General features: G+C 41.5%; 1 protein-coding gene across 1 annotated transcript in view; it reads left to right on the forward strand.

Moving 5' to 3' along the window:
- Positions 1–12,915: 12,915 nt before the first annotated feature.
- The window catches only part of LOC102137288 (histone-arginine methyltransferase CARM1-like), a 278,594-nt gene continuing 264,393 nt past the window's right edge, over positions 12,916–27,116 (forward strand). The window contains 1 exon segment of the mRNA XM_074015792.1: positions 12,916–13,138. Within this exon segment, the coding sequence (XP_073871893.1) occupies positions 12,916–13,138 (223 nt within the window).

A 27,116-nucleotide genomic window follows, 5' to 3' on the forward strand; every position in this document is an offset into this window, starting at 1 on the left:
CATTTGAGTAAGCTCCTCTAAAGAAAATTTAAAATTGTCACAAATTCGGGAAAAGATAGATTGTTTTGTGGCCGTGAAAACAAGGAGCCACCAGAACACAGATAAGCCAACGGATCCGTGTTAACCCCACCCTTCTAAAAGTCAGCCTGTCAGGGACGGCACTCATTCCAATAAACATGCCTCTTCATCCTAAGCAACAACAGTCTCACCCCAGTAACCAAGCTTCTGCACACAATGTCAACACCTCTGAAAACTGGCCAACTCTGAACTTCAGACTTCCAAAATAATCCATATAAGAATAGTAGTCAATTCTATGCAGAATATGCCATTATAACTCTATAGGATACGTTGTTCTTTGAGGGGAACTGAGGGGACTTCAGGGTAAATTTGTGATTTTTGCTTAGATTTTGACTTTAAAATCTAGTCTCATCATAATGTTTGATTCCAGTTCATCTGTAGTCCATTTTTTAGAAGCAGAATTGCTGAGTAATAAGACATGAGTACTTTGAAATTTGGTAGATGCCATCCTCCAAAGAGATTTGCCAGTTTACCTATCCATAATCAGTGACGTGCTACTTATTTCTCTGTCCCTTAACTGAAACAACTTGAAACATCTTTTGCAATTCGACAAAGTGGAAGAATGTTTTCTTTAGATTTTCATTTCACATTTTCCAGATTTAATAAGCTTGAGTCTCTGATCTTATATACACACACGTGTATGTATATACAATGTATACACTCATATGCATATATATGCTAATTTGCATTTTGTGTGATTTAGCGGTTTATAGCCTGTAGACTAGTGATGTTTGAAAATCATGCTCAAAGATGGTCATTTCTCTCAATTGTAGTAATATACATGAAGAAACTGAAAAAGTTGCAGTAATCCATTTTTCATTAAAATTGGCTCACTAAGAAATATGCTGTTTGGCCAGTTCATTTCAAATATTCAGAAAAACAACTTGTTCTTGTTCGAGGAAAAAATCTAGATTGTTTTAAGATACAAAGGAGGAGAAAAATCTGATAGTACTAAGGTTGAGGTAGCTCTCTGCTCCCACTTGTGTTAAACCTACACAAGTTAAAGTGGTTTTCTATTTTTAAAGAGCAGAGATTGCAGCTGTTCTAAAGCACAGCCCTCTCAGCAGGTACCTGGGGAAGATAATTGGCAGGTACCACTGAAGGTCGATGCGATGCACTGAGCACTGCCCACTCTGAAAGACCTAACGAGGCCTGGGCTTGGGAAACCTGCAGGAGGTTCGGCTCACAAGTGGCCATTTGGGAGTGTTTCTACCAATGGCCAGCAGCTATGTTCCTTCCTTATTTGGGAAGGTTTGTAAAATAACACCAATAAATTTCTTTGTGTAGTTCTTGGTATTACTAAGTACTTTTGTATGTATTATTCCTATTGCCATGCCTTAGGCTATAGAAGTGTGCCTGTTTCTGGAATGGAAACTAGCTTTAAATTAGCCCAAATAAAAATGAAGACGGCAACCCTGGCCATTATCCTGGGGGTTAGTTTTATTATCATCCCCCTTTCATCAGAAAGGGGACACTTGAGGGACAGGTCAAAAACGTATGCCAGCTTGTGAAAACGAGATGGAAACAGATCTTCTGACGTGGAACCCTGTTTCCTTTCACCATAATAAACCGAAAACTATATACGTAAATGTCAAAAATATTCCCTCCTCAGCATGTACTAGGAATCCTTTTTCTATATTGATGTGATTTCCAAATATAAAAATTAGTGGCAGAAGAAGAAGCACAGACCGTTACTGTAAGACTATAGAAAACTCGAATTTATTTTGAAAGCTTCCCAAACTAATGCTGTATCTGACAAACAGCACAGCACAGTAGTCTTGGTTCCGATTGCAGAGCTCAGGAAAGCTGTCTAAAATGGTCTATTTTACACTTAGGTGTATATAAAAATTGTTTTAAGATTTATTTTTATTGTCTGCAATTAGCTTGTATATGCTGCTGCCTTGTCTTCTGCCTCAGGAAGTGAGCTGTTTATTTCTCTTTCTTCCAAGAAAACACACATTGCAGTGCACCTTGACTACGAGCTCAGTGATACAGTGTCTTTGTCCTATTATGCAAGTCCTATTTTTAACTCGTACAGTAAAACTGTCATACTAATAATGTCCTTATACCAAAAATTAATTTTGATCCTTGAAAGGTAAAAATTTACGTTCTCTGTGCATGTCAGTGTTCTTGGCAATCTAATTGAGCAATTTTTCCCCCAGACCATCATTATAAATTTGACAAATTTGGCAGACCTATAAGAACTATTGAGCTGTAAATCTGCATTGTGCTTGTAAATTCTAAGATTCTGTGCTTACCACTGATTTCAATTTTCCGTTAAGGAGAGCTCGGAAAGAACAGGCAATGCATTTGAAGAAATCACAGATGAAGTAGATTCTTTTTTGGAGATGGCATCTCTCTCTGTCGCCCAGGCTTGCGTGTAGTGGCACTATCTTGGCTCACTGCAACCTCAGCCTCCCAGGTTCAAGAGATTCTCCTGCCTCAGCCTCCCGAGTAGCTGGGACTACAGGCGTGTGCCACCATGCCCAGCTAATTTTTGTATTTTTAGTAGAGATGGGGTTTCACCATGTTGCCCAGGACGGTCTCGATTTTTTGACCTCGTGATCTACCCACCTCGGCCTCCCAAAGTGCTGAGATTACAGGCATGAGCCACCACACCCAGTCACGAAGTAGATTCTTTTTTTTTTCTTTTTTTTTTTGAGACAGTCTCGCTCTGTTGCCCAGGCTGGAGTGCAGTGGCGAGATCTCAGTTCACTGCAAGCTCCGCCTCCCGGGCTCACGCCATTTTACTGCCTCAGCCTCCCGAGTAGCTGGGACTGCAGGCGCCCGCCACCACACCCGGCTATGCCTGTAATCCCAGCATTGCGGGAGGCCAAGGTGGGAGGATCATGAGGTCAGGAGATAGAGACCATCCTGGCTAATACGGTGAAACCCTGTCTCTACTAAAAAACACGAAGTAGACTCTTAAACAAAGAAGGACAACCCCAGAGATTAGTGGCTCAGCTTACTTTCTTTTTCTAGTAGGTAATGATCCAATTCTTAAACACAGGAGTCTTCATGTTTGCTTTATAGTTGCAAGGAGCTAGAGACCTCAGCAGTTTTCTGTCAATGCTGTGTTGACTGCGCGGTCAGTTCTAGTGTCATGTTGCCGTTCTTAATTATTAAGAATACCTTCCTTTTCTTAATTTCTCATTTTGATTGTACCTCATTTTGTATGTATATATAAATGTATTCATTTTTACATGGATGTTAACTGAATTTTTACCATGGACCAAACATTGTCATTCATTCAACAAATATCTTCTGATTGTCTACTATGAACCACAACCAGGTTAAGTGTTGTGGATTTAACGATGGGCAAAATAGATATTCATGGAGTTTACAGTAGCATGAGGGAGAGATGTATTAATCAAATTACCATCCTCCCTCTCAAATATATAGTTCCAATCCGTGATAAGTGTTCTGAAAGAAAAGAATGAGGTGACCTGAGAGAATGGGGATTGATTTGCAGGCAACTCAGGGATGGTTTTCCTGGGCAGTGTTGTTGCTTTCGTATGCGTTATTCACTAAGTCTTCACAGCAAGTCTTTGGTACAGGTGTTAACCATCTGTGCTTTGTGGATAAAGAAGTGGAAACATGGAAGAGGTTAAAGTGCTCTTTGTACTATGCCTCAGATGCTTATGCAACAAATATGAATGAAAGGGAAGTGCTCATTTGTCGGTATACACATGGAGTTAAGCCTCTTTAAGATCATTCTATCCTTCATTTGCCCCTTCTAGGAATTTTATTTGTGTCAAGCCGTCCCTAAGAAGATAAGCTACTATTATAGCTTTGAAATGATGTGGAAATAGTTTTAAAGTGTGGCAAAGTGAACTGCCCACAAGTACGACACACTTGTAATTAAATGATACAGTTATTGTCTTAGTCCCTTTGGGCTGCTGTGACAAAATACCATAGACGGGGTCACTTATGAAAACTAAAAATATATTTCTTACAGTTCTGGAGGCTGGGAAGCCCAAGATCCAGGCACCGGCAGATCCAGTGTCTGGTGTGGACCTGCTTCCTGGTTCACAGATGGTGCCCTTTCGCGTGTCTCCACACAGTGGAAGGAGAAGGCAGGTCTCTGGGGTCCCTTTTAGTTTTTATCTTATTAATGTTTTTAACCAACAAGAATGATCCTGAGAGGGGTCCCTTTTTATTAGGGCACTCATCCTAATCATGAAGGCTCTTCCTGCAGGACCTAATCACCTCCCAAAAGGCCCCGCCTCCTAATACCATCACCTTGGGGGTTAGGATTCTAAAATATAAATTTGGGAGGGATGCAAACATTCAGACAGTAGCAGTTATCCTTCATTATCTGTATGTAATTCTTCAGCTTCCTGCTGCACGTTTTAATGTGCGGCTTGACTTTGGACGCCACTCCTCCCAAGCTTAGAACAGAGCTGCATTAAGTCCACAGGTGTTAGAATGGCAGCACCAGCAGTACCTAAGACTTTGTTAGAAGTAGAATTAGAAATAACAGTTCTTGGGCACTGCACTAGGCCTGCTAAATCAGAATCACTGAGGGCAGGGCCCAGCAATCTGCGTTTTAACAGTCTCTCCAGGTGATTCTCATGCATGATAAATTTTAACCAGCACTGCCCTTCAGAATGTGGACTGATGTTAATACTGGCCTAAAGGTAAATCTGCAACCATATGATATTTACAAATGAGTCGATGCATGTAGAGCAATGAATAAATATTAGCTATTATTCTCAATACATGGAATATTAAAATTGGAAGGAAATATTACCTGGTGTAGCAACTTTCTTTTATGTATGAAGAAATTGAAAAGGATATAGATACCTTAGTTAAGTATATGCTGGTGCAATTTTTATATCATCTATTTTATTCTTTTTACTATGTTCTCCACTAAATCAGATAATCAAATGTATTCTGGTTTATGGTCAGTTCCAGAGAGAATAAGAGATGTGTCAGCAAGCTTACTATGTCTGTCTTATAATTCCTGCTTTAAAAGATCAAGAAAAGAACCTTATGAGGAATCATGTACAAATCTCACACAGACATATCAGCTCCCTGGAAAGAGCTCCAGGCTGATGATCAGGGAAATAATGTCCTTGTAGCCATCTCCTGCAGGAGGTCTCACCTTGGATTTGAATGTGGACTGGCAAGTTATGCATAATCACATCATTTTTCGAAAATGCCCCCCTAACTTCCTTTTCTCTTAATTTTCCAGCTTGTTTTCCCAATCTACTTTGCTTTCACTTTCATACAAATAGGAAAATATAGCTGATATCTATGTATTTGGTAGATTTACAAAACATGCCACTGTGCCTCTCAGTATAAGTATGATATAAATCACAAGCCATAAACGAATGACTGAACAACAATAACAAAAATAAGTAAAAGCTGAAACTCACATGATTTTGTAACTAATGAACCTCTTTTCTCTTGTCAGGGAACAACTGAGTCAGGTCTTCTCTTACAGGAGTTATTCACATTCTTTTTCTCTTTCTATTCAATAAAAGCTGACTGAATGCCAAAATTAAGAAAAAATAGGCTGGGCGCAGTGGCTCACACCTGTAATCCCAGCACTTTGGGAGGCCGAGGAGGGTGGATCACGAGGTCAAGAGATCGAGACCATCCTGGCTAACATGGTGAAACCCCGGCTCTACTAAAAATAAAAAAAATTAGCTGGGTGTGATGTCAGGTGCCTGTAGTCCCAGCTACTTGGGAGGCTGAGGCAGGAGAATGGCGTGAACCCAGGAGGCAGAGCTTGCAGTGAGCTGAGATCTCACCACTTCACTCCAGCCGAGGTGACGGAGCGAGACTCTGTCTCAAAAAGAAAAAAAAAAAAAAAGAAATAACTACTCTAAAATCATTCCAATAATTGCCTTCAGGTCAAGAAATCGAGACCATCTGGGCTAACATGGTGAAACCCTGGCTCTACTAAAAATAAAAAAAATTAGCTGGGCGTGATGTCAGGTGCCTGGAGTCCCAGCTACTTGGGAGGCTGAGGCAGGAGAATGGCGTGAACCCAGGAGGTTATTAAAGGTTATTAAAAAGCTTTAGACCAGGAGTGAAAGGTAGTCAAGTACACTTGGAAGAGGGTGACTTGAGAGATCAAATGCACAAACCCAGGGGATATGGTTCATTCAAGCTTCTTTTTTAACTTTTCCATATTTTCTTCAGCAAATAGTAATGATAACCACTAACTATATGTTGAGTGCTTGCTATACAGTGCCATTTAATTTTCACAATAAGCCTATAGGGTTATATTGGGTTTGCTGTAAAGGCTTCCCCAAATTCAAAGCATCTAAGTAATGGCCCCATTTACCCAGGCAATAAGGAGTGGGGCTGGGGTTGGACCCCAAATCTGCCTCCTCCAGATCCCATTAACATACTCCCCACCATGACTTGCTCCTTCCTTGCCCTCCCATCCCTGCGGGACTCCCTTTCACATCCTGCTAGTAATGACCAGCAATCCTGGACTCAGTCTTCTAGATAAAATGCTCCTTCCCTGAGATGCAGGTCACATTTCTCTCTCTTACCCTATCTCACCCCACACCACACTGACAGACTGAACTATTGAAATGAGGTAATGAGAAGAAACTCTACCCTGAAATAAGAGAAACTATACCCCAAATGAGACTTTCCTCATGAGCTACAGAAAGCCCCTCTCAGCATGCTCCCAGGTCCTGCCTTTGCTTCTCTCTTGGCAGGCACACCCTCTCTCTCTAAGACCAGACCATCTCTCTGACTTCTAACTTGGGCCATCCCATTCACTCTTCTCAAAAAACCTGACCTCACCCTTGAGAGTTGCATTTACCTTAGAATTTCTTCCCTCTCCTCCAGAAGCACCTTTTCCCAAGTTGGAGTTATTGAGGCTAGAATCCTGTGCTGATGACGTCAGTAGAGCTGTCCCAGGTAGTCTCTGGCACCCAGGTTCCACTGGAAAGAGTGGGGGGGAGCAAAGCATCTTCAAGATCCTAACAGCAAAGAGATGTTGCCAGGCCTCTTTCTTTATTCTGCTTATCTACAGCAATGGTATTTATTTATTTATTTACTGTGTGTCCCTAAGATAATTCTGAAAATTCAGAGATTACTGTTAGCAGCGGAATGTATAGATCTGCAGCAACCTCAATTCTTGCCTCCTCAGAGAAAGAATTCGACTGAAAGGCATAGGCAGAAGGAGAGACCAAGGCAAGTTTTAGAGCAGGAGTGAACGTTTATTAAAAAGCTTTAGACCAGGAGTGAAAGGTAGTCAAGTACACTTGGAAGAGGGTGACTTGAGAGATCAAATGCACTTGAGGGTCAAAATGCCCTTTCGACTTGGGGTTTTATACATTGGCATACTTCCTGGGTATTGGGTTATGTCTCACCTGATTCCTCCCTTGGCGTGGGCTGTCCACATGTATAGTGGCCTGCCGGCCCTTGCGAGGGGAGCACGCAGTGTGGTTACTGTATGTAAGGAACATGGCTGTGCTACAGCCAAGCAGGCATAGGGCAGCAGGCGTAGGCTGAGGTAAGCAGGCATAGGGCAGTAGGCATAGGCTGAGGTAAGCAGGCATAGGGCAGCAGGCGTAGGCTGAGGTAAGCAGCCTAGCCGACTCAGTGGGATTGGGGTTCAAGCACACAGTCCCATGTCTTATATAATCATAACCATGTAGACACAACATAGAGAAGCTCCCCACCTGGCTCTCAGTCACTATTGTCTGTGTAGTGTATAAATGTAACACTGACCCTGTGAAGGGGCTGCTGAATAAAGTCAACTCTCATTTAGCTGGTGTCTCTCAAGTGTTCTTCCAGCTCCCTGCCCCACATCCACCCACTTTCTTCAGACCTCAGCTGGGGCTGGATCCCAACTGTGAGCGTGACACTGGAGTTGTACAGATGCTCACTTGAGGCGTTCTTCCCTTATCAGTCTAGCATTCCTAGAGGAAGGTCATATACCAGTTAAACTCCGCCATTTGCCTCTTAATGCACATACTTGAGCCCATTTACCCAACTCCCGAGATCTTATTGAGAAGCTGCTGATGAATAGTTTCAGGTGTTTTCTATCCATTAGTAGACCGCCTTTCCCTGGTGCCAGCTGTGACCAATTATTCTATTATTTTAGAGAGCAAGTTGACAACCACCTGACCAACACCTGATGGTCTCCTGATATTCCTGATGTGTGTGTGTGGTGGGGTAGCCCTCTCCTGCCCTGCTCATGCCTGACTAGCTACCTACTATAACATTACCTGCACATATTTTAAAGTTGACATCTAGAATGTTTCAAATTAAAATATTCACATGAATATTATTTCCAGTTCATTGCTAATATTGACATTAAGGAATAGTTATAGTCACATTTTAAAGGAAGCCAGCAATTCTAATTAATACGGTTATTTGATATTCATTATCATCCATTAAAAAATTGGACAAGTTCTTATAGTCAGAAATCATATATATTTTCTTTATCTTCTCCAAATCTTATTTCCAATGTACTTTCTCCATAGAATTTTATCCTACTTGTAATATATTTTACACTTAAACATCTGTTATCCTAACCTTATCATACCTGCTACAACTAAAATGTATATAAATTTAAATGCAACTTAAAAAAACTTCCATGACCATATGTCTCATAAAAACTCTTGATTTAATTATCACTATACTTTTTATTACTAATTATAGATGAAGATAGCTATGAAGGTAAGGGAATTTAAGTCTAAGGACCCCTTATTCCGTGGCCACTGTGATTGCTGGGAGTTGCCAAGTCACATAGTAATCTATCATCAAAGATTAGTTTTAATGATCTCTCAGTTGGCAACTTAATAGGCCTCCCTCAACTTTATTATGAACAAAGAATTAGCTACCATCTGAGTTTTGAAATGATTACAGTCATTTACTTTCTCTACAGTGACAGCAATATTTTGAATTGCATCTTTTTTTTTTTTGGTGCTGTAAATATTTTTATACCTATGACAACTAAACACTAGATGTCATAAAATTTAGGGTGAGTGACAGGTATGCCTTTCCTTTAAAAAGTGAGCACTGAGAAGGGGAATCCGCATCTTCATTAGTGTTTCTCAGGAAGATCAATTTAAAAAAAAAAACTATTTGTGGAAGTAGACAGACTGGAAATATGTTTCCTTAAAATGCTCCATCCTGGGTCTTAACATACCTCAGCTTGAAGACCACTGGTGTGAAGAGTAAAGGTTGGGTCATTCTGTTTCTCTCTCTTGCTCGCTCTCTCTTTCTCTTTCTCTTTCTCCTTCTCCTGTCCCTGGGAAAACACTGATTTGCAGAATGAATATAGTTTATATTTTAAAAAAGATAAACATGGCCCAGGTGCAGTGGCTCATACCTGTAATCCCAGCACTTTGGGAGGCCAAGGTGGGGACATCACAAGATCAGGAGATAGAGACCATCTTGGCTAACACGGTGAGATTCCATCTCTACTTTTAAAAAATACAAAAAATTAGCTGTGCATGGTGGCACACACCTGTAGTCCCAGCTACTTGGGAGGCTGAGGCAGGAGAATCGCTTGAACTGGGGAGGTGGAAGTTGCAGGAAGCTGAGATTGTGCCACTGCACTCCAGCCTGGGCAACAGAGCGAGGTTCTGTCTCAAAAACAAAACAAAACAAAAAAAGATAAACATTCTACTTTCTTCATAATGTTTCCCATCTTTCATAACAAACTCCATCTTTTCCTGGAATATGCAGCACATTTTAGTTCCTCTAGTAATCCGGTCTAGTTACCATGATCTCCTCACCCTATCTCCTCCCACAATCCCTCTCTCAACCTGTCTTCTCTCACGTCTGCCAGGTATAAAAAATGTACTCATCACCAAGTCACACACGCAAGGGCTGGGCCTAAGCTTTGAACTGATATCTTGTAAGCATGTTCTCCTCCCCAGTGGTGGCTACCAGGGAATGTGTGGGTTCTTTCAATGGTTGCCCTCCAAAAGACATATATACATTCTAACTTCCCAAACCTGTGAATGCGACCCTCCTTGGAAAAAGGGTCTTTGCAGATGTAATCAAGGACATTGAGAGGAGATCATCTTAGACAACCTGGATGGGCCCTAAATCCAATGGCAAGTGCCCTCGTAAGAGACAGAAGAGGAGAAGACACATGAAAATGAGGAGGTAATGTGACCATGGAGGCAGAGGTTGGAATGATGCAGGGAAGGAAGCCAAGAAACAGAGAACGCTTCCAGAAGCCGGAAGAGACAAGGAAGGATTCTCCCCAGAGCCTCTAGAAGAAATAAGACCACGCTGATGCCTTGATTTCAGGCTGCCGTCCTCTGGAACTGTGGGGGAAATTTTCTGTTGTTTGAAGCCACCAAGTTTGTGGTAATTTGTTACAGTAGCCCTTGGAAACCAATACATCCATCTAAAGAAATAATAATTGAAATACAACAAGCCAATTTTATCAATGATTAATATTAGCATTACCATAAAGATTTCATAAAGGATTTGTTATGAGGAACTTCAGAAAAAACTTAGGTCCTTTCCACATGGGCCAGTTTTGTTCTTTACTGTAAACTACGTGAGAGGAGCTTGAGGAAGCACTTTATATTCTGAGTCACCTGCACTTTTGAGAGGGCCCAGCTCTGAGTTCAGGAAGGTGAGTTAGTTCATAATTAGGCAGCCTCTTTTTTTATGACCAGATCCTGACTTATATCCAGGCAGAATAAGTGAAACACTGTGTAAGATTTGATCTGAGAGGCTGGGAAGCCTAGGAGCCAAAATACCTCGTCTACCAAGAATATGTGACCTAAATGTCAAAGGGATTCATTCTTTGGGGTTAAGGCAGGAGCTCTGAACTTAGAGAGATTATGTAGTAGTTACTGGGCTCTCTTTGCTAAGCACCCTAAAAAAGGCATTGTTATTGTAAAATACAGTCAAATGTTGTTATTTATGGCAGCTATGTTTTATGAAGGTGCCACTAAAGTTCCTCCTAGGGGAAATACCTAGGGTTAGGTTCCTGCAAGCTTCTGGTCACAACATTGTCATTCATCCACCAACAGATGGAAGGTGTGTGAGGGTGAAGCGGGATGCAGTGTTCTATGGCCTTTACGCCAGACTGAGAAAATCTCATTCCTAAGGGCTTCCAGAGCCTGAGTCAAAGCCATGCAGCAACCAAATGTGAGAATGAGAACAAGGGAAAAGAGTAGAGTACTTAGATGATTGAGAAAGAGGAGAGACAGAGAGAAGGAGGGTGAGGAGGAAAAAGTCTTAAAGGAAAATTGGAGAAGCCAGAGAAGCCTGATCAGGAACAGGGAGGAAGAAGAAGGTGTGGGAGGCAGATAAATGAGACCCAGGATTTCATACAGCTTGGCTGGGTTTAACAGTCCCACTTGAGAGCTCTGAAGTCATAGAACCCAGGACTTCTAGGGAAGCTGGATCTTCTAAAGTCATCCTGCTTAGTTAAGAGGAACATTGTCACCAGAGGATCAGAATGGATTTATAAACCTTGCTTCCTCCCTGCAATTCATTCTATTAGGAGGTCACAGACTGGGGGCACACAGAAAGCAGTTCAGCTTTTGAAGAAAAGGTCCTTTTATGGCACATGAATCTGTAAGTGTGGGGGATTCTTGTCAAAAGAAGAACTGCTTCCTTTTCTTAACTCTGCAGCAGATCAGTTTCTCTGCAAAGAGGACTAAGGACCTGCGAATCGGTTACTCAGGGCTTGGAGAGCCCAACCTTTGAAGCTGGAGCCGAATGACTATGCTGGGTAGCTGCCGGAGATAGGCATTAACTTTGGGACAAGAGTCCCTGGCTCTGCCGGCCCACTTCTAGGGAAATTGTTCACAATACAGCAGCGAGTAAACCTGCAATCCCAAGTTAAGTAATGGAAGACGAATATGGTCTTTTGGGCCCAGCCAGTTGCACTAGTGTCTGCGGGCTTTCCTACCACATTGCTGCTGCTCTCTCGACCCTGTCAGTGAGGGAAGAACTCGGCCCTTGGGACTACCGCTCACACGTGGGTGCCAGTTGCGCCAGAATCACACCAAGAGCGAGTGCCCACTCATCAAGCAAAGAGCCCAGTCAAAGGCCGTCTCCAAACCGACGCCCACGCCCGCAGAGAGGTCCCAGCGAACAGCAGGTGTCACCCTTTTGCTTCCAAACCCCAACCACTTTCAGGTGCCTCTCGCGCTCTCCAAACTTGTGTGTTCAGGGCTGCCGCCCCGCTGGGTGGCTGGGCCCATCTGCGCATCTACAGGGCGCTCCTGTGCGGTGGGTGGGGAGTCGCCGCTTTCCAGCTTGCCCTGCAGGGGGATGAGGGAGGTGATACCGAGGGCAACAGGTGCCAGCAGAAGTCACCGGGCGTCTCGGAGGTCGAAGATTGAACTTGCAACGGGAGCTGGGGAAGGTGGTGCGCGCTTCCAAGTCCCTCCCCCTTGCCCTAGCAGTTTTTCGGTGCCCAGAGCAGCGCGGGGAAGGCACTGCTAGGGCTCACGGACAGAGACGCTTGGCCATGGCTGCGACTCTGGCTCCGGCCCGGGTCCCAGAGCGCCTGCAGTACAGCGTGCAACTGCGTTTTGTGACGGAGGAGCAGCTCTTTCGGCCTGGGCAGTTCTTGTGCCCCAGCCGGAAATTTCTGCGGCTGGAGGTGCACCCAGCAGGGGAGGAGGCGGACGCGACGGTGACGGATGGTGAAGTACTGGGCACTACCCCCGTATGCCGAGTCCCACTCAGAAGTTGCGGCTCTTTTGCGCGCGGGCGCAGTCATGGGAGCTCGGGTGTGTGCGCTTTAGCGCACGTGTAGGGATGCGAGTGTGTGCGCCCATCGCGCGTGCATGGAGTGCGTGTGTGCGCGCTCGTTGGGCGTGTACGGGACTGCGTGTGTGTCCGGTCCGCGTGCGTGTACTGAGGTGCTCTATGTTGCCCGGCGCACGGGTTAAGTGTGGGTTGCGCACTCCGGCTGTCACCGAGCCGCTGTGCACCCCCAGCAGCTCTCTGAAGGGAAATGCCGGCTGCCTCTCCTGTCCGGACAACGTCCAGATGGATCCCGTCGTATCTTTATTGCTCTCAGAAAACTTAGTAGCTGTAGGCGGACGAGCTCTGAGAACTAGCTTTGGCCTTAAGAGATGCCAAAAGTGGGGTCAGGAGAAAACAGGCCTGTGATTTCTTCGCCGGGAATCCATTCAGGACCAAAACAGGAGAGGCACCAATGTCCCAGTACTTCCAAGCCTACGTGTTTCTCATTCCTTTCCAAAGGAATAGGCCGCCTTGCAGTTGCACCCGAAGCTTTCTGGTGAGCGAAGTTGTGAAGTTGAGAAAGGACTAAGCGGGGTGTACACCAGGCTAAGTGGCTGTTGCAGTCAGTGTGGCATCCATTTGGCATTGCTTTTTGGTTCAAAATGTGGCCTTTCTTGCAGGTGACTGCAAGAAAGTACAAGCGCAGTCACCTGGGATCCACGAGTTGTGGGTATGTTAGGGGAAGGCTTTTAACCTTGGTGGGATCCCAGATCTTTTTGAGAATTCGAGGACATGTGTAGACTTTGGCTCCAGCAAATGCTCATACTTGCTCACAAAACGTTGCATAAAAATTGGAGGGGTTCATGCTTCTTGTCCCCAGCTCATATTAAATACCTGGCTCTAGTAAGTGTGGAAAGCAGAGCCCATAAGGCATCTGTGAGGCTCCAAAGACTTAAGGAGTTTCTTCCTACCCAACTTCTGAGAGTCTGAGTAGAGTTTAAAGTGTTCTGCCCTGTGAATTGGTTCCAGTGGGAATTTCAAGTAACCGGCAGGTACTGCCTTCTCCCTCCTCAGTGATAAGGATACAAGTTCACTGCTCTATCTTCAAGGACTTAGAACATGATCAGGCACATAGTAGACATTCAATAAATGCTTGTTGTGGAGCAAAAGCAAGCCCTGGGATGTGTCTTCTCCCTTTCCTGTAGGCCGGGATGGGCAAGTTTGGGTCTTAAAACGAAGTATTAAATACCATTTGACTAGTGTTTTAGGAAGCTTGAGTCTTGGTAATGGATCAAAAGTCTTATTCAATAGCTCATTGATTTCTCTTTTGGATGCAAGAGAAGAAAGGAAGAAGCTTTTAATGTTTCTTTTGGGAATTCCGAAACTCGAGATTCCAGAAAAGAGTTCTGTTTGCCTGCTATAGTCAATATTTAATCTCTAGTCATGTATAGAGAAAAGAGCACATTTGCAACTTGTGCATTATTTCATGTCCTATGGTTTTCTTTTCCACAAATATATGTTAAGCGAAGACATATCCAAAGTTCAAGGTGATTGGAGTTGCAGACTCCCCAAGGCATTACCCCAGTGCCTGGTCTTTGAGGACATAATTATCCTAGAGAAGCTCACCTTTAATGCAATACATCAAGTCCAGAGATGACCTCTGTGGTATGTGTTGACACAGGCTAATGGAAATAGAATAATTAAAGCTAAGGCAGGGAGGTAGTCATTGCCACAAGATTTTGACAGAATTCCTTGGGAAAGATTCATTAATAAGGAAGCATAAAACTCACTTTCCAGTCCTAAGGTGCATTCAATGCATGAATGTAGTTATTAAAGCTCAGTTCCCTTTTATGGAAAGTTTTGGAGAGAAACTATTCTGGAGTTTTTCTTTAAAGTAGCTCATTTTATTATATCACGAACTAGGCTTCTGTGGATGGGGACCAGGGAGAGAAAGCTTAAAAAGAAATTCTAATACATTATTGGAAGAAAAAAGATTCTGGCAGACTCAAATATTGTGTATTTAGTAGCAAAATTTTGAGTGGCTAGGATTTCTTTGGGAATAAATTTGGCCCAAATTCTTTCATGGACTTTAGAAATGGGTCTAAGCAAGGTACACTGAGAAAATTATACAGATTTACCTCATAGCTAGAGTTAGTTGTTAAGTAGATAGATTCTGGGATAATGCTGCCTCAATTAGAATCCAGGCTGTACTCACTGGCTATGTTACCTGTAGTGAATGATCCACTCTATTTAAGCTTCATTTCCTCATCTGTAACATAAGGATGATAATATGAATTATAATGTTCAAATAAAATACTACATGTCCCATGTTTAGGACAATGCCTGGGATATATTAAGAGCTCAGTAAGTGTTAGCTATTATTATTATGTAGAGACAAATTCTCACTCTGTCACCCAGGCTGGAATGCAGTGAAGTGATCATAGCTCAGTATAACAGTATAACCTCAAACTCCTGGGCTTGTGTGATCCTCCTGCCTCAGCCTCCTGAGTTGCTAGAACTACAGGCATGCACCACCATGCCCGAATAATTTTTACAATTTTTTGTAGAGATGGGATCTTGCTATATTGTCCAGGCTGGCCTTGAACTCCTGGCCTTAAGCCATCCTCCCTCCTCAGCTTCCCAAACCATCGGGATTACAGACGTGAACCACTGCACCTGACCTATTATTAATGTTATATTTACTTTATGTCCCCCAGATAACAGTTTCCTTAGGCTCTTCTTAGAGTGAGTGAGGCTAGATTTTGGTAAAGATGTCCCAAGCAAAACCATTAAATCTGCTAAATAATAACTTGAAAAATGTGAACAATCTTTTAGAGTCCAGATTTCAATAGCTTGACATGTAAAAAATGGAACAAAACAAGACAAACCAGTCTATTCTAATTTCAAACTTTCCAAAATTGACCACAATTTTATAGAGGTAACACACCAGGGGATCCGGCAAGCAATGGATTCTAGCTTGTGAGCTCTGGGAAGACATTGATTCATTTCTTCTTTTCTCAAATATTTTTTGAGTCCCCATCCTGCCAGGAGCCTGCGTAAAAGCGTGTTTTATTCATCCTCCTATCCCCAGGGCCTTCCACAATACCAAGTACACATGAGACATCAAAAAATGTTTCTTGAATGAATCAGTGCTTTAAAACAGGTTTCTAAGTCTTGCTAAAATAAAACTTAAAATACTGAGCACTGAGTGTGCAGAATCCAAGTTGCCCAAGACAATTAAGACATTGGCTTGACTTGCAGTCTAGAGGGATGTTTTAAAATGCAGTATGGTAATAGAAATTTGAGGTACAGTAAGGTCAACAGATCAGGAGACAATTGCCATTGAGAAGATGGTTTGTTACTCACAGTTCCCAACGGGAGGGGGCATACCACACCACAAGGGGGTCACATAGAGAAGCACCTGGGTGGGTCAGGGGCAGAAGCAGGGGGCGGGGCGGTGGGGGGAGCTGTAAGCAGGAACCTTTATTGTGCTTTCTGTGGGAAGGAATGGGTGAGGCAGGGGGTTGGCTGATTTGAATGATTTCAGTGGGCTTTAGGGTTTAGAGGCTGTCTCTAGTTGTCCGGTACCTGACCCTGGGGTAATTAGGGCAGACGATAGTGGCCCAGAGTGTGAAAGCCCCAAAAAAGGTGGTTGGGCTGTAGACTCTGGACTGGTTGATTTATACTTGAAAGGCATGCTCTCAAGTGAGTTGTTTACTCTCTCTAGGAATTGGCATACCTTGGGAGGGGTGGTCTCTCCAGGGTGAGAAAGGCCCCAGATGTTGAAGCATCAGAATACAGAAAATGAAAAACATGGTTAAAACAAGGGAGAATCAGAATACAAGAGAATAAGAAAGTATAGAGCATGGGTTGAGTGCTGGCTTCAGATAAGAACCTCAGTTCAGGGGATGAGAAAAAATATTTGTTGGTTTTTATGCCTCAAGTGTATCCAAACCAGTAACTGGAAAAGGGGGAACAAAAAAAGTAGGGGATGGACCTGCCTCTGCCTCTCCCCAACCCTTTAACCCAAGCTCTCTGTAAGCCTCGTGCTGGGGGACTGGAGAAGAAAGAAATTAAGAGCTGAGGCTGTATTACACAAAGGCTAAGAGTAGACTGGATTTCCAGGAAATAAGAGAAAATTTTTTTCGTTTTTCAGTTTAGAGATGTCTTTTAATTAATCCGTAAGAGTTAGGAAAATTTATAAACAAGTCCCACAGATAATCACATATGAAAATCCAGCGGTTTTTGTCTGTGAGGTATTGTAAAAGGATACTAGGCTTTTTGTTCCCTGGTGAATGCTCGTCTCATTAGAGGGGGAAAAAAAGAGCAGAAGAAAAGTCAGAGAAAAACACCCTTTATAGCTCATGGGAACTCTAATCTTCCTTCATTAAATTCTATGATAGTAGACTTAGGAAGTTGAGGCCTGTGGACAGGATCCTGAAGGCAGTCACCCACATATGAGATAAGCATTCATTAATTTTCCTTCCACAGATATCTATGGAACACATATTCTGTGCCAATCATTGTGTGAGCCATAAATGAGCTAGCTAAGAACCTACCCTACAGATCTAATGCTTAATTGAGGAAAACAATAGTCAAAGATAGAAACCAGGATAATTTCAGATTGAGATCAATGTTTTGAAGAAAATGAACAGAATGAAAAAAGGCTACATAGAGAGGGAAGGAGGCCAATTTAGGGAGTGTGGTCAGGGAAGACTTCTCTGAGGAAGTAATATTTGATCTGAAGCAGGAAGGAAAGATGAAAGGAGCCAGCTAAGCCAAGAGCTGGAGGAAAAATACTGCAGGCAGAAAGAATGGCAGGTAGAAAGGGCCTGAGGCTAGGAGGGAGCATGTGTGTTTGTACTGGCCTGTGTAGCTGAAGTTTCATGAGAGAGAGAGGGAGCAATGGAAGTTTAAAATTAGTGTTCCACTTATTACTGTAGCATAACAAGCCACCTCAAACTCGGTAACTTAAAATAACCATGTATAATGTTCCCAGATTGTGTGAGTTAGGACCAGGGAGGGCTTGGCCAGGTGATCCTTTGTGGCATTGACTGAGGTCAGTCTCTGGCACTCAGCTGGTGACTGGCCTGGTCTGGAGATCTGAGAACACATCACTCTTCTGGGCAGGCGCTGGAGCTGATGTGATGTGTCCACTTGGCTGGGCCACAGTGCCTAGACATTTGATCAAGCATTCTGGATGTTTCTGTAAGGGTATATTTTGGATGAGATTAATATTGAAATTGGTGGGCTTTGACTGAAGCAGGTAAATGCATGGATTTTTGATGTGTCCCACAATGGACTTCCTAATTCTTCACTCCTGAATTGAACTTAACCCCACTCCTCAAAAACAAAACAAAACCAACCAACCTGCAGGCCTATCCCAGAAAACAACTTCTCTGCAGGCAGACAGACAAGGAAGCAAGAGAGGAGGGGGCTAGGCTGGGCAGGCTCATGTCTTCTTCCAATATATCCATCAGAGAACTCCAGGGAGAGAGAATGGAGCTGGGGAGAGAGACCAAAATTGTTACTGGAGCACAGTATTTCTCAACAGAGCATGAATAACTTGAGCTGGGAAAATTCTTCACTGTAAAGACATTGCAGAGTGGTTAAGACCCCTTGCCCCTTGGCAACATATGTCAACATCCCCATTCCCCAATTACTGCGATAATGACGAACAACCTTCCTGCGTTGCTAGAACAACTCCTTTCACATGGACATGAGGGAGAAAAAGATACACAAACCACCATCTTTCCCCACAAACAATCACAGATTCACAATACTCTCTCACACTTTTCCATCTAAACTCCGAAGAACACCACACTCATCTTTGACACAGCAGTGCCTCTCCCAAACAGCAGACTACGCCTCACATTCATCATCAAACTCAACCTCGCTACCATTTCGCCCGAGCAAAAATTTAGATATTGTTGTTGTACTGAAGAGTCAATAAAAAATGTGAAATACAGTCAGAATCCTGCTAAGTATCTTCTTTCTTTTATTGTTATTTTACCAAGAGCAATACTTTCATGGTTTCAGTATAACTTTCTGAGAAAGATCTTTAATGAGACTAAACTGAGAATTCCAGGTAGCCCTGGTTTTGTGGGTCCAGTTATGGGATGTGTATCAGTGAAGCGAAAGTGTTTCCTTCCTCTGTCCGGCAGGACTGGTACCTTGAGCAGATGACAAATGAAAAACTGTTCAAAACCCCACGTGGCTGAGTCTGAAGACAAAGAAGTGAAAATAGAGGAAAAGGCTTGTTTTCCTGGCCAAATAAAGACCCTTTAAGGTTCCTTTTCTCAACCAGGCGCGGTGGCTCACGCCTGTAATCCCAGCACGTTGGGAGGCCGAGGCAAGTGGGTCACTTGAGGTCTGGAGTGCGAGACCAGCCTGCCCAACCTGCTGAAACCCCGTCTCTACTAAAAAAATACAAAAATTAACTGGGCATGGTGGCGTGTACCTGTAATCCCAACTACCCTGGAGGCTGAGGCAGGAGAATTGCTTGAATCCAGGAGGTGGAGGTTGCAGTGACCCCAGATCGTGCCATTGCACTCCAGCCTGGGTGACAAGAGTAAAACTCTGTCTCAAAAAATAAAATAAAATAAAATAAAACAAAATAAAATAAAGTGATTAAAATAGTCCTTTTTTCCCTCCATTTTCAATGGTTGCACTAAGTTGTGGTTCTTTATTCAGTACGGTGAATAAACCAGTTTGAAGACAGGCACTCCACTGATTGATACTTATAGTGAATGCTATTTTGAAGAAAAAGAGGTATGGCTATCTTGTGAGTAAAGTGTAGTCAGCATGGGTAGTCGGCCCTCATTTTGAGAGTTAATACTGGAAACAAAGAGGTTATTGAGGCAAGAAAGAAAGTATCATTGATATAATATTTATGCTTTGTGTTATGATTGATCACAGAGTCTTTAAAATTAATTTTTAATTGTATGTATTTAAGGTGTACAGCATGATGTGTTATAATATACCGAGTGAAATGATTACTGTGGTCAAGAAAATTAGCATATCCATCAGCTTCTGTAGTTACCTATTTTTTTATTGTATGGTGAGAGCACCTCAGATCTATTCTCTTAGCAAATTTTCATTATACAATACAATACTATTACCATAGTCCTCATGCTGTATATTAGATCTCTAGATTTACTCTTAGTGTTTGAAATAACTACTTTAAAATATGAGGCTTATAAAAATGTACTAGACTAGAGCCATGCTGCTGATGAAAATCCGTCTTTATCCCCTCTTCCCCATGCTTCTGTCACAGATGGTGCACGCTCATACCCCTGGCAGTTTGAAGCAGAAGTCTGAAGTGAGTGTATTCTGTCACCAAGTAGAACCCTCCTCCTTCTCCTTCCACCATTTTCCTCCCTCGTAAACTCCCAGTGTCTAAGAGCCTTTCTCACACCCCACGCCCCCTCCAATGCAGCCAGTGTTTCACCCTGAAGATTTGCCGATAAAAGTGGAAGGAGTCAGGTTTTCCCCAGTGCACCAGCATTTTAATAAGAAACAAACCCTTTGCTCAGAGGAATGACCTTACATGCTTGATTAAAGTCTTTTGTCAGACCTCTGAGAGACCTCTGGGTTTTCCAGATCACTCTCAGCTCCAAATATTTACCTTCATTCACCTAAGCTGTTCCTTTGTGTTATGTGCTGTATGAATTATCTTTATACAGTAATCTGGAGGGTGGATAATATTGACATCATTTTACTGGTCCATTTTATCGCGGGTATATTGTCCTCAAAATCTGATTATTTCCGTCTTTCCATGATACCTTCTTGTATTTAGTGACCCAACATTTGGCCTGTGGTAGAGTTGGACTTTTAGCCTCAAAACCAAGTTGGATTTGCCCATAGAATGAGGAAGTGCTTGTTAGTTTTGTCTGGGGGAGATGGATCCCTTCATAAGCTTAGAAACCTCAGTGAGACAGTAGAGTGACTGATAATGTAACTGTTGGCATATTTTGGACAAAATTGAGGTTTTCTAATATCCAGGACACCCATATAAATAAAATTATGCATGACCTTCTTTTCTTAATTGCTTCTCACCATTTTAACCCCTGTTTTATGAGGACTAGGCTGGCGAGGGACCAGGTCAGATGTCCCCATTTATGAGCTTTGTGACCTTAGAAGATTTATTGGAACCTGCCTGAACCTTAGTTTTCTCTCTTGGAAGCTAGAGTAATTTTTACCTCAAATCATAATAATAACATAGAATAATGAAAAGTGAAAAAAAGGCAAAATGATTTCTTTTCATTTTGAAAATAAATGGAGTCAAAATTAACAAATATAAATAACATCAAGATATTTTTTACAAGCAGTTGTAAAGAGAGGTTACTACTTTTGTGGAGCTTACATTCTAGTACCATCCAAAAAAAAGCATTAGGATAATTTGTGCTGGACTTCGTGTGTGTGTGTGTGTGTGTGTGTGTGTGTGTGTGTGTGTGTGATCCTGATTGTGTATAGTTGTCCTTCACATTCACAATATGGCTGACTTTGTAAAATCAACTCTGCTGAGAAACTTCTTCTCAGGCTTTTTGATGTGCTGTTCCTTTTGCTTGAAATGCTGTTCTACGCCCATACCCCCATCCTGGCTCTTTGTATATTTGGGTTCTTTTCATCTTCTAGTTCAAAGTTTGAAAGTCACATTTTCAGAAAGACGTTCTCATCATGCTAAGCACCCACTGCTCCTACCACATCCGCTGTCATTTCTCTCAGCCTTCTTTCTTTCCTAGCAAGTATCACAACTGGTAATGAGAACTAAAAATATTTTTTAAAAATTTATCCTTGGTTAAAATTGAAGTTGGACTCACAGGCCACAAATCACAAGATAATTTAATGAGAAACCTTGAGAGGAAGGAAAGAGGCTGACCCAAATGCTTTTGAGAATGTGAGGGAGAAGATTGAAGCATATTTCCCAATTAGGAATCATAAAGGCAGAAAGAATAAAGAGCACAAGCCAGGCTGGGTTAAATGACTATTTAGGTTAGAGCAATGCATATTCTGAATGTTGTTACTGTGAAATTGAATTCCTGGTCAGTTTCTTAGCCAAGAAGGGTACAAGGGGTCTCCAGTGCTATTTTGTTTTAAACTATAAAGTTTATTGTTCTCTCCTAGAAAATATAAGCCAACCTTGAGGCTATTACGATGACCGAAAAGCTTGCTTAACATGTTTATTGTGAGAAATTGTATTTATTTACTACATGTTTGTTTTTAGAAAATTGAATTTGTTAGAAGGCTTGTTGTAAAAATTGACTTTATTCATCTAGTTGTACATTGCAGCACCATGATGAATAGTTTACTGACCTTCAGTAACTCTGTATCAGTGACAGGACTTAATTTCATTTATTGATTTGTGCAACTTGTATTTATTACATACCTACTATGAGCCAGGCACTGTTCAAGGAACTGAGGAAATAGCAGTGCGTTAGTTGTGCATTGCTGTGTAACAAATAACCACCAACTTAGTGGCTTAAAACAATACACATTTATTATCTCAGAGTTTCTGTGGCCAGCAGTCTGGGCATGGCTTAGCTGAGTTCTCCACTGCAGAGTCTCTCAGGAGCTACAATCAAGGATCCAGCTAGTGCCAAAGTCTCATATAAAGACTTGACTAATAAAGCACCCTCTTCTGAGCCGACTGTGTGATTGTTGGCTTAATTCAACTCAATTTCTTGCTAGCTGTTCCCTGGTGCCCTGAGTTCCTTGGCACATGGGCTTGCCTTACATGGCATCTTGCTTTATGAAAGCCAGCAAGAGGGAGAGTCTAATAGCAAGATAAAAGTCTCAATTTTTTGGAGCCCAATCGTGGAAGTGACATTCCATGACCTTTATCATATTCTATTGGTTAGTCAGAAGCTCTGTCCACACTTGGGTAGAGATTACACAGGGACATGAATCCAGGAGATGGGGGTTATTGGGGGCTGTCTTGGAGTCTACCTGCCATGAACTGTGAATAAAACAAATCCATTGATTTTTATGGAGCTTGCATTCTAGTGCCGTTCAGTAAGCACCAGGGTCTTTTTTTCTGTGCATGACTTTCTGCAGGCCTGTTTGAGAAAAACATATTTTGTGCTTCTAATAGGTTTATTGCTAAGCACTATATGAAGAAATCTTTTTTAAAATTAGTTATCAGATATGGTCCTGCCCTGAAGCCCTCAGGGTGTTTGCAATTGAATTGCATAACTAAAGAATGTACATAAAATATATAAACATCTCTCAGCAGAGTGGCAGTGATCAATGGAATAGAAAAGCTCCAGTATGCTTCTGGCTTCCAAGCCCTTTACTTTACTTTGTATAGCTGGATGGAAGAGGCTCTTATTTCTGAAGAAGATAGACCTTGCTGTGGTAACCTCTGCTTAATTTTTTGTCAGGTTTATTGCATCACAACTTCATTTCTTTATGGGGAGGTTTAGCTAGATTTTCTTCTCTGTGGGGAAGAGGTATATTGAAGATAAATTTTACCTTGCGTCTTGGTTCAGATGCTATTTGAAATATTGTATTAACTCATTCACAAAGAGACAGACTGAGCTGCTGTTTCAAACACCTGAAATTACAACGAGGTTTTATAGAATGAAACAAAGGGGTGAGAGAGAAGAAGGAAGAAAGGAGGAAGGAAGGAAGAAAGGAATAGAAGGAGGGAGACAGGGGGAGAGAGGAAGTAAGGAAACAAGGAAGGGAGAAAGAAAGGAAGCTGGAGCCTCACTAGATTTGTTGCATCTTAGGGGATGATGGATAGTATACTCTATGGATGTTGATTTTTTTAAAACTAGCTATGTTTTCTGGCTTTAAGTAATCATCTAAACATATTTCATAAGCCTTGATATTTATACAGTCTTGGGTTTAGAATTTATATCTTAAAAGACATAGAGATAGACTCTGTACCATCTTGAGAGAACACTTATGTCTTGGATCTTAGGTGTCAGAAAAATAAAAGATAAATGAAAATCCATTAATTGGAATGGGGAAGAGGAAAGTGAATCTGAATTGTACACATTCTTAGCCTAACAAAGTCCAGCTAATGGCAGCGCAGAGTCTATGGTGTTTGTAAATACTGTATTGCAAACTGATATGAGATGCTTTGCTGCTCTTGGAAGAAGATGGAGGCACAGTTCAAAAACTGGTCTAAGACATTAGGAGGAAAGAGCAGAGCTGAGATGCATACCCAGCTGTTGTCCAGAGGCTGAGCTTTCATAATGGTTCTCTGTGCTCAGAAAACAGTTCCATGGAATTGCTTCATGTAAATTCCTGTGGACAAAGCTAATTTTTTCCTTACAAGGGCATTCACTTCTGATTTCATATTTTTTTCTTTCTCAGAGAAGTAAGTTTTCTTGTTTTGTTTCCACAGATAGCAAATCCTTCAGTATATGAATTCTGTTTCTTAGATGCCAAGGCTAGCAGGTCAAAAAAGCAGAGAACATGTCAACTACAGGCAATGAACATTAAGTTTTTAATCTAGAGAATATCATCAGAAGAGACTGGAGTTCATAGAGGTGGAAAACATTGGCAGACTCCTCTAGCTAGTTCATAAAGAGCCAGGGTTGGTGCTCAGTCCTCCCAATGGTCAGCTCTACTCTCTCCACCAGTCTTCATAGACAATATTTAGAATGCATTCTCTTAACCAATTTAATACGGTTTTTATCTCTTGACTCCCAGGAATAGTCATGATGTTTCTTTTCCATTTACAGGAAATCTTTGGCCCTCTGCCCCCCACCGTAAAGCATTTGACTCTTTGAAGTTCCAGTTAGAATGATAATATGTTCTCTAGATTGAAGCATTTCAGTAGTATGGCCTGCTTTCTTTGTGCCTTCCCAGATTCTGATATGGCTCTTCCCTTTCAGATTTTTCAGGTTTGGGATTGTGTCTTTATAATTTCTGTATTTCTAGGAAGATATACAGTAGGACCTAGTGAATATAGTTATACAGCTTCTGGAGCAGAACGTATACTTTTATTCTTGGAAAATATGGACCAATAATTTTTATCACATTTTCTCAGCCATTATGACAGTGAGCCAGTTTGTCTGCAATCTTTGTTATAAATCAGTCAAATTCTTCTTTGCTTTTATTAGTTAATTTTGTCCCTCTTAGAGCAAATTATTCAGATAACCTGTGCCTGAACTTTAAAATAATAATGTGACAAATAAAGGGAAGCAGTTGAGTTAATTTGCAATGTCTGCTTCAATGAACCATCAGTTTGTGTTTTGGAAATAATCTCCAGGTCCTTCCACTCTTTTGCCCCTTGGCTCTTACTTCAATGTATTGCTATGGTTTTTGTTAATTCATGTGGGGCAAAACATGTTTGCAATTTGTAGGTAACACTCATCTCTCAAAAGGGTCCTATGATTTCGAATAAATCAAGTTCCTTAGAAAGCCAGAGAAGACGCTTTTCTTCATGGGGCTTAGATCCCAAACAGTAACTTATTGTTTGATGTAGAACAGTAGGCTTTAAAAAACCTTTTCCAAAGCAGCATTTTCTATTGGCAAGTAGGAGGATTATGATATTTGATGGTCATTTTTATAAATTTTGATAGTTATTCACTCATTTACAATTATTTGTTGAGCACTTTTCAGTGCCTGCACCATTATACTACCCAACAGTAATAAAAAGATCAGTCATTTTATATGATTTTTACTCTTGATGATTTGACCTAAGAGACACAGAGACTGATGTCAGTACTTAGCGGACCTAAGAGTACCTAACCTTGTGAAACGGTACATTCTTGCCCCTTCACTGCTTGACTCGGTCCTGGTTGCTCCTGGTTGTCTCTATGGAGACCACTATCTCTAACACTCATGGAATGAAATTTCTTTTAAAGATATCAATAACACAATACTAATAGAGTGAGACAAGAGACAACACAGAGGAACTGAGGCATGAGAGGTAGAGTAGTGAAGTCTAGAAGGAACCATGAAGCCATGGTTATCTTTTTATAATAGCCTTCAGAGAGTAACTACCAAATATATTTTCTACCCTGGGTAAGTCTTTCATTGGACACCTATGTGCTATGTAACTGCTCCTCAACATTTTGCTTCCTTTTTTCTCTCACACTTTTCACCTCCAGCTGGTTAACTGCTGGGGTTGTGGGCATCTTTTTGGAATGACCCTCAAATATATATCAGTCTTCTGTGGTTCTAGGATACCCAGCTTTCCTGTGTCAATCAAATATAATGCTATGCACCAACCACTTACTAGATAGAGCATATTTTGAGGTACGTATTATGACCAGGGTAGAAAACTAGAGCTCTCACAGCAGAGTGTCATTAGGAATATTTTATGTGGTGGCATATTCTTAAACACTTTAATTTGATGGGTAACCAAGGTAATAGTGATGGTGTAAATCTTAATCTCCCAACATATTCCCAACACCTAAATAACAATGAGAAGAAATAAAATTCATGCTCTCAGCATAACAAGAAGACAAATAATGTCCAAACTTCAAAAGACCTGCAGCTACAAAAATGAACACCAGATCTCTGTGAGTTATCTCTTGTCCTCCTCCCAGAGTCCTTGTGAAGTACAAGGGTAGTCTCTGAAAAATTGATTGGAATGGAGAAGGAAGACTTAGCAGCAGGCCTGATATTGATCTAAAACCATCACCATAAAAAGAGAAAAAAAAGTGATCTGCTGGATCAGGAAACTGACAACCAGGAGGAAGGTAAAATTGTACACAGTGCTTCAGGAGGAAGTCTTGGAAAGGTAACATTTGAGGAGAACAATTTAAAAAAGACAGGAATTCTTTCAAAGCTACATGCTGAATCGAAATAAAAAGAGAGCGCATTTGCAGTCCTACAAGCCAAAAGAAAAAAGGCAAAGGATAAGTAACCCTACCCTACAGTCCTGTTTAAAACAACAGCAACAACAACAGCAAAAACCCTGTCAACCGTATTTTACTGCCCTGACATAAGACAGAACTCTTGAACTAGGAATCTCTGAAACCTATTCAGACCTAAACCACCAGCCCTGTACACAGAAATGCAGAGGCACAAGCAATCTTCAATGATCTATCACCACTATAAAAATATAGAAGAAAATGAGAATCAAATTAATCCAGATGACAAAAATTTTATCCACTAAATGCAACTAAATGAAATACCCTCAAATAAGCATTTTTGGCTATGAAATACAGTACAAACCACTTTGAAACAGAAATGAAAACACCAAGAACAGAAATGAATGCAAAATAAGCAGAACTAAAATAAAAGTTGATTGATTTTAGGAAAACATAGAAATCTAAGTTATACAAAAAAATGAAGACTAATTTAGAAAGTCTCTAAGGAATAAGAGATTCAAATGAAAATTTAAGGAGAACATTGAAGAAAATCAGGAAAACAACCAAGATGACAAAAAACAAAAAGAAATTTTAAAAAATGAA

This window comes from Macaca fascicularis, chromosome 15, assembly GCF_037993035.2.
Source record: "Macaca fascicularis isolate 582-1 chromosome 15, T2T-MFA8v1.1".
NCBI lineage: Eukaryota > Metazoa > Chordata > Mammalia > Primates > Cercopithecidae > Macaca > Macaca fascicularis.